This window comes from Lutjanus erythropterus, chromosome 2 (assembly GCF_056507025.1).
Source record: "Lutjanus erythropterus isolate fLutEry1 chromosome 2, fLutEry1.hap2, whole genome shotgun sequence".
Classification (NCBI taxonomy): Eukaryota; Metazoa; Chordata; class Actinopteri; order Lutjaniformes; family Lutjanidae; genus Lutjanus; species Lutjanus erythropterus.
This window is the reverse complement of record NC_139318.1, coordinates 6,847,354-6,860,763: the sequence shown is the minus strand read 5'-3', so window position 1 is coordinate 6,860,763 and position 13,410 is coordinate 6,847,354. Positions and strand designations below refer to the sequence as shown.

The 13,410-nt window shown below is 38.4% G+C and overlaps 1 protein-coding gene across 1 annotated transcript in view; it reads left to right on the top strand.

Moving 5' to 3' along the window:
- epha8 (eph receptor A8) overlaps positions 1-13,410 on the top strand; it is a 205,845-nt gene that overhangs the window by 91,136 nt on the left and 101,299 nt on the right. Inside the window, exons 3-5 of the mRNA XM_084727044.1 lie at positions 443-496; positions 4,467-4,610; positions 8,068-8,217. Of these exons, the coding sequence (XP_084583170.1) occupies positions 443-496; positions 4,467-4,610; positions 8,068-8,217 (348 nt within the window). The remainder of the gene's footprint in view (positions 1-442; positions 497-4,466; positions 4,611-8,067; positions 8,218-13,410) is intronic.

Below are 13,410 nucleotides of genomic sequence, written 5' to 3'. Positions count from 1 at the left end.
CAGAATAACATAATGTGGATGAGAAGGTGAATTTTGAAAGTCGTGCAAAAATGCGATGCCTCTGGTTTGTTTTTGACCGTCAAAGTGTACATGGCTGCCACTCAGTCATATAGATAATAAGATCTGAAATCACCACCAGTCATCTGGAAACTCAAACTGTACAGTTTGTCTTCTGAGAGATTCAAATATAGCATACGCCATACAGCTGCCACACCGGCAGGACTGCTGCCCGTGTGACAGCAGTCGTCACATGTTTCATTTGAAGTCGGAGCTAATAATCTTCCGGTGTGGTTAGGGAGACACGTAGGCACCGACGACCACGTGGGAAATATAGACGGCAGCTCGACGATCTGCTGCATATGAATCTGTGAAACATGGAGACGTGTGAACATGTGACTGACCCTCTCTCTCTCTGTCTTTCCTTTTCTTTGTCTCTGCACAGTGGGACGCCATTAATGAGATGGACGAGTACTTCAGTCCCATCCACACGTACCAGGTGTGTAATGTTCTCAGTGTGCTGTGGGCTTGAATGCTTTATTAGAACTAATTAATATAATAACTTCAGTGGAATATATCACTTTGGTCCCAGAGAAACTGTTTTTTTTTCAACATAATGAAGTTTGATTTGATTAATTTATCACCTCGTACTTTCTTACTGTGTAATGTTTGTTAGATTATATGCCCATAATGTTCATTAAATAATGAAAATAAAGATTATACAAGAATTCCTTCTAGTGTACAAAAGTTGAGATAGAAAGAAAGAAACTTTATTTTGTAATTTTTCAAGCCTGTACTTCAGTATATGGCAGCTGTGCTGCAGTTTACATGAATAAGGGCGGTAACTGATGAGATTTTATTATCGAATTGGTCCAATTCTTCATCAGTTTCATAACTGACTCCTAATCAAATTTCTGTGTAGAACAAACACAGTCCTACACAAGTTGTCTGCATCAATGCAACTGTTTTATCATCTCTGAGTCTGAGCACAGTGTTGAAGAAAAAGAGGCTCACTGCCATGACTCCTTCCTGTTGCAGCTTTCCAGCAGTAAAGACGAAGCTGTTAGTTTGTTTCCACAGAGCTGAGGAAATTTCTGCTTAGCTAATTTGCATTAGCATGTTGAATCTGGATTTCCAATTACATGTTAGCATCATGCTAACGACCATGTTTTTTTTTCATAACTTTACCTTTTACCTTTATGGATGGTCATGATTTTTCTTTTTCTTGCAAAAGACATTAACTTCGTCAAAGCAGTGATTAACCACATAGCCAAAAAAAGTAAATAAAAATACCCTGATGCCCTGAAAGACGGCGTACCAAGTTAATACCAGAGTTTGAGGTCATTGTTTTGCAATGTGCAACTGTCAGAAAAACATGCCAGCACCAATAAGAGGAACTGATAAGCTTGGAGGCGTATGATTTCAGTGAAATGACACTTTGGAACAGTTTCTCAACTGGAATCATTTCTTGATTTCCCAGACACAGGAACACTCACACACACAGGAACATTAGTGCTAAAAATGCCTGGTGTTTGCAATTTACAGGGAGTCTTTTTGGCCAGAAATCCCATCTCAAATCCTGGGACACTCATTTTTGCTGCTCTCTTTGCCATCCAGTATAATCATATCATACACGGTAGCCAGGATTTTAGAAGTACTGAGGGCGTGAGTCCAAGTTCCCCCACCAGACCTGCAGGAAATTTTGATCAGATGTAAAAAAATGAACTCTCTGAAAATTGTTTATATTTGGAGCACACCCTTTAATTATATTGTCTATTATAACACAGCCGGAATGATTACTTGATTAAAAGACTAGTCGATAGACATAAAATTAATCTGCAACACATTGACAAACTAATTGAGATTTCTCCTGACCCTATCAGCTTTAATTTCCAGAGTCTCCCAACAGGGATATGAGGAAGTGTATGGTTCAACATATGGCTGATTACATATTGGTTAGAATGAGGTTAATTGGGTGTCTTTATCTGTGATGCCTCCATCAGAACCTTAATAAGATGAGTCCATGCAATGCATGCGTTTATGTGATTTTTGTATCATGTTTAGATGTTCACTTCTATACGATTACATATGGAAATGAAGGTTAAGTGCCAAAAAAAAAAAAAATCTGCAATGAGTTTGATGATAGATTTAAGTATTTTTAATGGCAGCTAGTTTCCAGCTTTATATACAGAACTAGCTTTGCATAATTCACAGATCAAAAACTTATGATTTATTTTAAACTAGCCCCTAATGCAGCCTGTCAGTTCATCCTCTGTCTAAAACGGGCTGTTTTAGCACCTGTCTCCTTAAGGCCCCCCACCCTAAAAAGCCCACTTTCTTCTGATTGGCCAACTTCTGAAAGCTTACTGAGGGACAGCACCATGTGCCTGAATCATGTCAAGAAGGGAACCCTAGATTACCAAAACTCTGGCTTCTAAATACTTTTGTCTCGTTGAGTTTGAAGCATATCAACACCATATTGTACCACGATAACAGCAAGACTAATGTTATTATCTCTGTCTTTGTCTAAATTACTTTAAAGTACTTTATGTATGTACTCTAAACACTTAACATCTTCTTAAACTATACATAAAGATAAACATAGTAGGCTATGTGGCAACAAAACTAAAAAAAAGAGGACAAACACACCTTCGCAGGTAGGTCCAAAAGTGACAAATCATGGTGTTGTAGTTTAACTGGCTATTTTACAAAGTCATAAAAGTCATATATTACGAGGTTCATTTATTTGTAATTTTATAGTACAGGGCATTTAATGAAATGCTAGTTGTTATGCTACTCCCAAAATGCATATTATATAACCAGATGAGCGAATAAGTCATAAAAATAGGCTTATTTATGGTGGAGTACAATAAAAGATGAGGACTACAAATAGAGTTTTGCATATCACAAATCTAGGATTGCCTTCTAGATACAACACAGGGCTTGTGAGCACCGTGCTGCTGTACTTTTATGGATGTGCTGTACCTGGAGCAGATGACTGACAAAGAAATCAACGATGATCAGCTTGTTGCAGAAGTAGAAAAAAATGTTGGAAACATTTAGATTCAGAGCAGCTTGAAGCCTGAGGTTTTTGCTCACAGGCATTAACTTTACATATGTTATGTTATTAAACTTTTTTAATTTGAAAATCTGACATTGTGGCACAAAATATGACAGAAAATAACAGAAAACAGTTTCATTTATGTAAAAATAGCAACCAATCTGTGGTTCCACCTTCTCAAAAGTTCATGTTCAGCCTGTTCTTTTTCTCAGTGTCTTCACTTTAATTTTGCCACTGGGATAGTTGGTTGGACAAAATAGGAAATTAAAAGGCTTCACCTTTGGCTGTGGAAAACTGTAATGAACATTTCTGACATATTATAAACAAAATAATTAATCAGTCAATTAAATGCGATCTCATAGCTTTCCCCAATAACACTGTGGTAATTGATTAATTGATGATTTAGCAATTAATTTGCTGAAACTGTGCACACAAGTCTAGAAACTCTGAGCAAAATCTCTTTATTTTCACTCAGATAGATATTCTGAATCATATTCTTTGAAAAACTCTGAGCACAAATCACATCATTCTGCACACTGTGTTCCCCTTGAAAGCCACACAAAAAATACCATTTGGTCTCATTCACTTTTCACCTGTTCAAACTCGCCTGGTAAAATGATCAAGTGTCAGAGCATAACTTGGTTTTGAGTGCAGTGTTTCATTTTGCATGAGATTTGTGGAGGTTTGACAAAATGTTTTGTTCTTTTCTTCTTCAGGCTTGCGTTAAGAGTTTTGAGAAATTGAGCTGTAGTGTCAGGAAATGTGTTTAAAAGTTTGATAAAAACTTTAAAAGTGCTTTCATTTAAAAGTTTTTGATCACAAAAAACCCCAAACTTGTATCAGCTCGTAGAGTGGTGGGTTTTAATCGTTGCTCCAGCTAAATCCCCCCTCCAAATACAGAGGACATGACCCCGGTACGGTCAATGGTATCTGTGAAACTGACAATAGCCAGCCTTGTGAATATACATTCATCCAAACGGATGGACAGGGTGTGTAACTTGTGTATTCGTGAAATGCTAAACAGATGCAATGTGGATGATTCTAACATCCATATAGAATGAATTGGAGCTGTCAGAGCGACCGCCGTCGCTGCACTTTACATGGTGTCACACTCTGTCCATTCTGGTTATGTTAAATTTATGGTCCAAACAGCAGCAGGTTCATCTTCATGTCAGCGTACGCTTCCTCCTCTGAATACGTTAGCTGAGGAGCTCCTACCAGCTGCTTCACTTCTGCAGAGCATCACATGGGGGAGGGGGAGCGAAATATTATAAAAACAGAAAATTCTTCCAAAGATGTGAGGGGAAAATTAGCCGCACACAGCTCCTCTGTAGCCTACGATGTTTGTTTTCATTGGTGAAGTGTGTTGCTGCAGGAGTTGCTGATTCTAACACTTCCTCTGAATCAGGTCTGTAACGTGATGAGCCCCAGCCAGAACAACTGGCTGAGGACGGTGTGGATCCCCCGAGAGGGAGCGAGGAGGATCTACATCGAGGTCAAGTTCACCCTGAGAGACTGCAACAGCATGCCTGGAGTACTGGGCACCTGCAAGGTAACTGTCACACACAGCGGAGCTCTGGGGAAAGATAAAGGGGTGGGGACAAGGGGTGAAATGTGTGGAAAACAAAGCTGCAGAAGAGCTCTTAAACGCACCTAACAGAGCTCATAACCATAGTTATAATGTTAGCGTTTAAAAATCACAATCTGAGATGAAGTCGATTTAAACTCTTACATAATTAGGAAACTACAATTTCCCCTGTTAAGAACATGTGGGACTTTGATAGTCTGACATCCTGCTCACTTAAGCTAATACAGTATGTGATAAGAGAAATATACCAAATACTGTGTGTCTGTGTCTGGTAGATAGCTTTGGGACGTGCATTCTAACACTTAAGCCATGGACTATATTAGGCAAAAATAATTATCATCATCCAAAACTGAGAAAATTAGACCAACCTGGAGGAAGGAAAAGGTCCAAAATAAGATCTTGTCTTTGTCTGGACTGTGTCTCCAGACGTAAATGGGATTTTAAGACCAATCTGAGACTTTGACCATTTTCTTAAATTCGTCTCCTGAGAAATAGCCTTTGTCTCGTCTCAGCCCGAGACTAATTCGAGCCCAACTAAAGATTTTAAAATGTTCTTTTTTGTCTCACTCCTTTTTCTTTTGGAGGGGGTTTGGGACAAAACAAATGAGACTTCAGTGAGCTCAAAATTAGAATGTAATTTATTTCTCAGAAGACAAAGAAAAGACGATTGTGGGAAAAAAAAAATTGTGGGGGGCAGTTGCTGCACAAAGGCTGAGTTATTAGTGAGGAGGAGATATGAAACTAACCAAAAAGCTTTAAAAGTTGAAAAGTTAAAAAGTTAAAAAACAAAAAACAAAAAAACTTTCTGGTGATGTGTTGAGATGAATTCAATTTACACAAGAAGTTATAAATTTCTGTAAAGTGGTCTGTGAAAAAATGCTTTACCATAGTTGGCTCTGCATCCATCTCTCTTAATGCATACATGGCATGCCCAAATCTCTGTATAAAAACTGTATGAGATCAAGTTGCATTGTGGGTAATACTGGTGCCCAGTACAAGGAAGGAAAACGTGTGGATTTTTTTCCTTCATTTGGTCATAGATAGATTTGAATAATTCTTACGAGGTTATTATGATCTGATAGACGTTGATGTGAAAGTGTGTGCCCAAAAAAGTTGAAAAAGAGTTTTCTAGTGATGAAGTGTTGAGAGAAATTAAATTTACACAAGGAGTTATAAATTGGTCTGTGAGTACTGTATTTTGCCACAAGACAAACTGACAGGAAGTTGGAGCTGTATCCATGTCTCTTAATACATCCATATTTATTACACACCCAAACCTCTGATTAAACTGTATGTGATGGGTAATATAGGTGAAAGAAGGAAGTGAGGAAGAAGGAAGAAGAATATGGAAATGATATCTCCTCCTCCCTTTTCCTATATTTGATGGTGGTGATAGTATAGGAACAGTGGATTTGCAAAACCTTTTATGTATCATTTCGTTGTTGTCCATGTTGTGCCAACCAATTATGTGTAATAATGTGACATTGTGGTTACGATTTGCATAGGTTTACCTACAAAGACTGCTTGATTAGGGTTAGGCAGAGATTAAAAAGATCACTCTCAAGAGATCTTTTGCAGTTTTGGGGAACTTTATTTAAACCATCCATGACTCCAACAATGTTATAGCAGTGTAGTGCTAAATTGAAAAGCTCTTTTAAGGTTGGGTTTTTATTCAACCGTGCATTTTTCTTTATCTAAGATATGTAAAGGGTTTGGTCACAGCTAAACAGAAAAAATATAAAGATGTTACTCTCACGGAAATTTCCATGGTCTCTAGTGTATTTGATCCTGCTTGTCAACATGTACATCAGTACATCAGTTAGTTCAGTTTGTAATTTTGTCTTTTTCACAGAAACCAAATTCAGTGCTATCCCACTGAAATACTGTATGTTGCTTATTTGATGTTAAATTTGGACTCCATTTACTTTTGTTATTTCCAAAGTCACATATCTGGATGTTACACAGATCTAAAAATCTGATTGCTATTCATTTTGGTCTACAGGGGAAGAAAAACATCTAAAAAACAAACAAAAAAAATCATCAGAAGAAAAACGATTGTGGCAAATAAGTTTCAACTGTTCAGTTCAGTTTCAGCTTGTTTTTATCTACCATCCATTTTAGCTAGCTAGCTAACATCTATCTATAAGTCAAGACAAACACATGGATGACTTGCATTGCTCGACTATGAGTGAGACAAACATTTTTCCTGTTACCACAGGCTAAAATCATGCCACTTCCTCCCCCAAACAGATCATTTAATGGTTACACTGATCAGATAAATGCTACAGCATCATTATGTTTGTAACGGCAGCTGCCATGATCTCAGGGGTTCGACCATGTTGGTGGCTACTTCACTTTGCCTGGGTCCAGACCTTTGAATTTGCCCACTGCACCAAGCTGGCTGATTCATCTGGCATCATGACATGAAACAGCAGTTTCTCAGCTGAAACAGCAGTCGATCCAGTGAGCACTGCTGGGGGACTATCAATTAGCAAGCTGTGTGCTGTGTGCATTGGTCTCTAGCGATTGGCTAGGGAAAACCAAATCCCTCTTCACCACGGAAATCAGTTACAGTGGAGGTAGTCTCGTAATACCAGACAATCGGAGATCACACCGCCTACTGATCGTCTTGGGATTCCTACCCAAGGCTAGAGCAGTGGTGAGAACAGGTGCTATCAAATCTATACCCCTTACAGTCTTTAAAGGACACGCATGATGCTGCCTCTTTAAGCACACCACGTCATCGCCCCGACATGAAGGGCCACCGAAAGACTTTGGATTGATTCAGTGATTTTGTGTGTTTGTTTGTTTGTTTGTTTGTTTCCACTCATATGTCTTTTTCACCAACATGGAACTGGCATAATTCCGTTCAGGTGCCTAATTTTGAGCTGTTCTGAGCGTTTCCACTAAAAATAAACTTGTTCGGAACCTGAAAAGTTGATTCCCAGCAGAAATCAATAAAAAGTAGGTTTTCTTTTGACCCTAAGACTGTAATTTGTTGTGCGTTGTGCAACGTCCTTTGTTGACGACATTCTTGATTACAATGGTTCTGCTCAAAAACAGTGGAAATGCGAGCTGGCATACTAGATAGCTCTTGAACTGGAAAAGGGCCCTCAGTTTTAGTCACAGAAGCTGTGGGTTTCTAGAGACTCTAAGAGACTGAATCATGAGTTCAGAGTGGTGGCAATGTGTTGACAATTCTGTCTGTTCTCAGGCAATACTTCAGTAGGTTGCTTAGTGATGCAATTGCAATATTACATAAAGCACACACCTGACAAGAATGTCTCAAATCTCCATCTGTAATGCTTCTTGGTTGCATTTACACTTGGCTTTTTTGATTACAGTGGGTACACTGAATCATTTTGTAACACAGTGAGCACACATACTGTACAATAGTCATACTAGCTTGTTTGCTCTACAGGAAACCTTCAACCTCTACTACTATGAGTCTGACAGAGCGGTGGGCTCGGCCATACGGGAGAACCAGTTCATTAAGATCGACACCATCGCCGCTGATGAGAGCTTCACGGGGGTGGACCTGGGAGTCCGCAGGCTGAAACTCAACACCGAGGTATGAGAGCAACAGCACTGAACAACAGCACAAACACCAACTGATATCACAGGTAAATGTCTGTCCGGGCTCTTTGAAGCAATATATCTCACTTTGGATTGTAGGTTTATTTCGATTCTCAGCACGTACGCCTCCACAGGAGTTCAAGACAAGTTGGAAACATCCCCAGCCCTGGAGAGCCTCTTCCAGTCTCGTCACTCAGGCTGTTTTGTGCTCACTTCTGCAGATCTGTAAAAGAAAACAGAGAGCAGGGCTGAGTTCAGTATCATGGGAAATACTTTGATATTGATAACAGCTTCAAATTTGATACTGGATACTGGAGCTACACTTTTATTGATATCTTACAATGTTACAAGGATGAAGATATGAAAGATACAGTATAATTCATTGTACTGTCTATCTATTTGCTCCACATTAATCTATAGAAAACAGAAAAAAGTTCAATTTCATTGTAGTTTTGTTGGTACAGTGGCTTTGCAGTTAACCCTTTACTCAAATCTTTTCTTCTTTTGTTCTTGTGCTGCAGTGACAAACAGTGAACATTCTCACAATGCTACGAAAGACAGTGAGATACACTGATTCACAGTGGTTGTTGACTTCAATGCTTGATTTATTAGTTCAACTATAAGGTTAAGTATAAAACAAATGGGCTTTACTTAACCCGGAATTTCCATCATGCACGGCTGCGTCATGTTACAGCTGCATCACGTTACGGCTGCACCACAGCAACCGGAGCAATTTGCAGCCGTTCTAGACAGAAGCATTGTGCCAGGTCCCAGAAGCAGCTCTCCAGTAAGCATCAAATCCTCGTCGAGTCTATTTTTGATGGATGCTGCGTCATTTAGCACAGAGCAGATCGAACGGGCAGGAAGTCAGACACAGAAAAGGCAGGGAGAATCTGGATGATTTTCAAAATAAAAGACCCCATGTAGACTCACAATCATAAAGACAGACAGAAAGGAAACTATTTAATCTTGTACTCTGCTTATCCATGGTAGAAGCACAAAGAGTAGAGAAAGAGGACCTAATAAAAAAAATCTGAGCAAGTAAACATAATCAGGCGGCAAAACACTCCACTGCTGAATGCTTCTGAAACACTGCTGGTGGGGCTTGCAGCCATGCGGAGGATGGATCAGAACTGTGGCGCAGATGTGTCGTGCTTGGTGGAATCAACCAGAAGTGAATTGTGAATTGGCAAAGACTGACTTGACAATATAACCTATAATGTAGTATTATAATGTGTATTTGGGTTCCAAATGGAAAAGATTCTACCAGGAATCAAAAAGGCTTGTCCTGTAGGGACAAGCTTTATGGATCTAGTTAACACCATTATTTCTAAAAGTGTAGAATATCACCAACCTCATCCTTTAAAGCTGATTTTTTAAAGTAATCCTTGGGTCTCTCTCTCTCTCACACACACACACAGAGCATGAAATATGGGCCAAGTAATGCTATTTGTAATGGATTGTTGTGGTTACATAATGTAAACCTGGACCTTTTCCTAAAATCCTGTCAGGCTCTTTAAGCAGTCAAAATACACCCACACTTCAGTAAATGAAGTTTTCAGTTTTTGAGCTGAACCTGGAAAGAATGGCACAGTAGCTTCTCCAGACTGTTCAGATCAATCATATGTTTCTGCAGACATTTGTAGTTAAAACGTCTCATAAATCACAAGTTAACGCGTCAGCTGTCGATGGCTCTTAATTGAACTTTTAAAGATAACAGTTTGAGTTACACTTTATAGTCTCGCACTGAACCCAGTCAATACAGAGGATCCCAGTCAATCTGAAACCAAATAGAAGGTTAATGCTGCCAAAAGTGGATATTTCATGTCATCAGTGGTGGGGACAATAAACATCTCTTAAACATCTCTCCTTCTGTCTTTCTGTAATGTCTGCCTGTCTTTGTGTTGCCTGGTTAGAGCGACAGAAACACAGAATGTCCCCGTAAGCACAGTAAAAGCTCACTCTCCTGGCACATAGCATGAGGGGAGAGTGACAGATATAAGATGTGCTGCTGCCAGAGGAGTGCTGACTAAGATTACTGCATGCATGAGATTAATTTACGAAATAAAACATTTGTGTATAATTGTCACTTTCCCCCTGATGGTGTGAACAATGCTAGATTTGTCACTAGTTAGTTAATTTGTATAGACATTTTTTGGAAGTAAAAAGAGACTGATGGGTATAGGTAGGCCATGGACCAAACCACTATGCATATAAACGCATTGCTTTGCATTTATAATTACCACAGGTGCTTTTGTCACAATACTGAATCTGATATCGACTAAACACTGACAGACAACATTGGGTAAATTTCAATTTATTTGATCAAAATTATTTATAGGGACATTTTAGTAATCTCTGAAAAAATAGTAGGGATATGTCCCTACCATCCTTAACTAATTCCATGTTCTTGTCTGCTGCAGGGACACACATAACCATTCCCCTATCATATAACTGTCTAGTGATCTTTACATTTTGAGGTTGTGTGGCTTTTCTGATGGAAAGTTACATGTTAGGATGGTGGGGATGTTGAAATTCTAACCATTATTTTGTCCTCTATTCAACTTAAAATTATTCATATTGTAGCACGTTAACCTCCCTACTATATTTATTTCAAACTGATATGATTTAAGTTAACATTTCATACATCTTTAAGGCTGACATTACCCTTATCTTAGTTTGCATAATGTTTTATTTTATCTTATCACATCATATTTTTTCCGTCTTTTCCCCTGGTTGTTGGAATCAGATGACAGTCTGCTCAGTTAAAATGTAAAAGAATGATCTGGACATTTAATTCAGTCTCTGTCAGATTAGATATTCACCTTTTCTGCACCTTTACACACAGCTGTAATAGACAGTCATGTTCTTTATTTTTTTTTAAACCAGTATCACAAATGTGTTATTAAAGGAGCAGTATGTTTGAGTTTGAGTTTAGTAGCTGCCTGCCAGACTACATTAACATTTTGCCCAATTTCACCATTATAAACACCAATGCCTTGTAAAAGATTATTAATGATTTCTTACAACTCATTTGGTGAAGATTCGCCATTAATTTGAACTCTAATTAAAGTGAAACAGGCAAACAAAAACAGTTATTCTGGCCCAGAACAGACATTTGAAAGGAGGACACCGGCTGTAATGCTGATGGCATATCGTGCTCATTTTCTGATTAATTACAGTAAATATATTACAGATTTCTCTTTAAAGAACACTGAATTATAATACATATGTTTTATTTTTTCGAGTAAGAATTACATCAGAGCGGAAACCCTACAGTGTGCATAACTGACAATGTAAGAACACAGTGCACGGAAAGAAAATGTTTGAGGCAACTTAAATGACAACTGTTGATTGTAATTACACAACATATGTTTAATTCCTGGCATTTACATGACATAGCAGCAAAAATACCTCCATAACAGCCTAGAAAGATCTGCAAAACTCATAATTAGCTGTCTAATTAGCACACAGTGTTGATATATGAGGAGCGAGTCAGACTGACGGTGAAAAACCTTTTCGATCCATCAAACCAGTTCGTAAACAAAGCCACTAATAGAGCAGCGGCAATGCAAGTTTAGGCTGCTCCTTTACAAAAGCAGGGCGAACATATAGAGCTGTGATTTCTGCATGTCAGCATGCTTCTCTTACTGTTTCACATTTAGATACAAAAGTCATCCAATGACGTGAGAAAGAGCGTTCTAGTACTGAGGAAAACCTCACCAAAGATCAGCCTGATTCTCACCCTCCGAACGCTTGTGGAATCTCATTAGAATGAGCTGACAGAGGACAGAGAGTAATGTTTAAGTGAACACAAACTGTATTATTACAGCTATTATTAAAAACTGAAAAATAAATCATAATAGAGCTGCATGATAGCATGTACTGTCATGTAGCTGCTTGAAGGCCTGGTCAGCATTTAAAACAAATTGAATTTTGCTGAAATGTCAATTTATTCCAACTGAGTCACAGCGATTAGTGGATTTGCTTAAAGGGGTAAAATAAATATAAGTATTTTCCTTTGTATGAAGTCTATTCTTGGTGACTATTTACCAGTGAATTAGGAATGTACACAAGTAGTCGTCTATTTAATTAAACACTGCTACTCTCACTAGTCAGTCCCAGAAATACAAGTTGGTTTACTAATCATTAAAAGGTTGTTAATGTTAAATGCTGCTTAACTATTGCATCTAAGATGTTACTCAGCCACCTGCTACTAGGTTTGGCTGCAAGTTCAAGTGACCAGATGTGAACCAGTGTGGTGAAAAGTAAACCAGTGCAGTATGGGAATATTTTGATCTTGAAAATGAAAATCAAGTTGTTGTATTGTAAAACTGGCATATAACCACTCGACCAGACCACATTCTGCACAGGCATGTGGACGTTAACCTGCAAGGAGAGCAGGCTGCTGATGCTAGAACTGCTGATTTTTCCATATTTGGGAAAAAAAAAAATCTCACTGATTTAGAATAGTTGATTGATTGATACTTTTATTGTCAGAACAAGTCTGAAATTTGTCTTGCGTCACAGCAGCATCAGTACAAAACAGAAAAGATACATCCAACCTAACATTACAATCACAAAAGCTGAGACAGGAGACAAACAGATACACTACATTTAACATTATAAACACAGAAAATGACATTCAAGGCCCTTTAACATACACTTGATCTGGGATTGAGCTCAATGTTTAGTTTGAAAATTGACCGATACACAAGTTTTTCAGTCTAACCTTATTGAATAGTTGACTAGTCTTAATTTAAACTGCTGTTTATATAACAACCCACTGCTATACTTGCACTGGGTCTGCAGGTTAGCAAGTTGACCACCAGAATTGTAGTGACAAATGAGGCCGCTTGGTCGGGCGCCACCTCGCTCTCCATAGAAAAACAATGGGACAGACAGCGCAAAGCATTTTTACAGCTGATCATGTGTTGGGGCCTTAAGGATCTTTAGAATCTATAAGCTAGCTCAGTTCTGTGAAAGTTTTTTGGCAGCAAATTATATGACAGTAAGTTAGATACTGGCTGTAATAATAAGGAGGTAATAAAGAACAACTTGTAATATTTGTCAGATTCTGAGTTGACTGTGTGTCCTGTCAGTTTTTGTTCATCAAATCCATTACCAAGAAGTTTTTCATCATATTGAAAATACTGTACGAAAACAATCCTTATGCAACGGCTGCCTG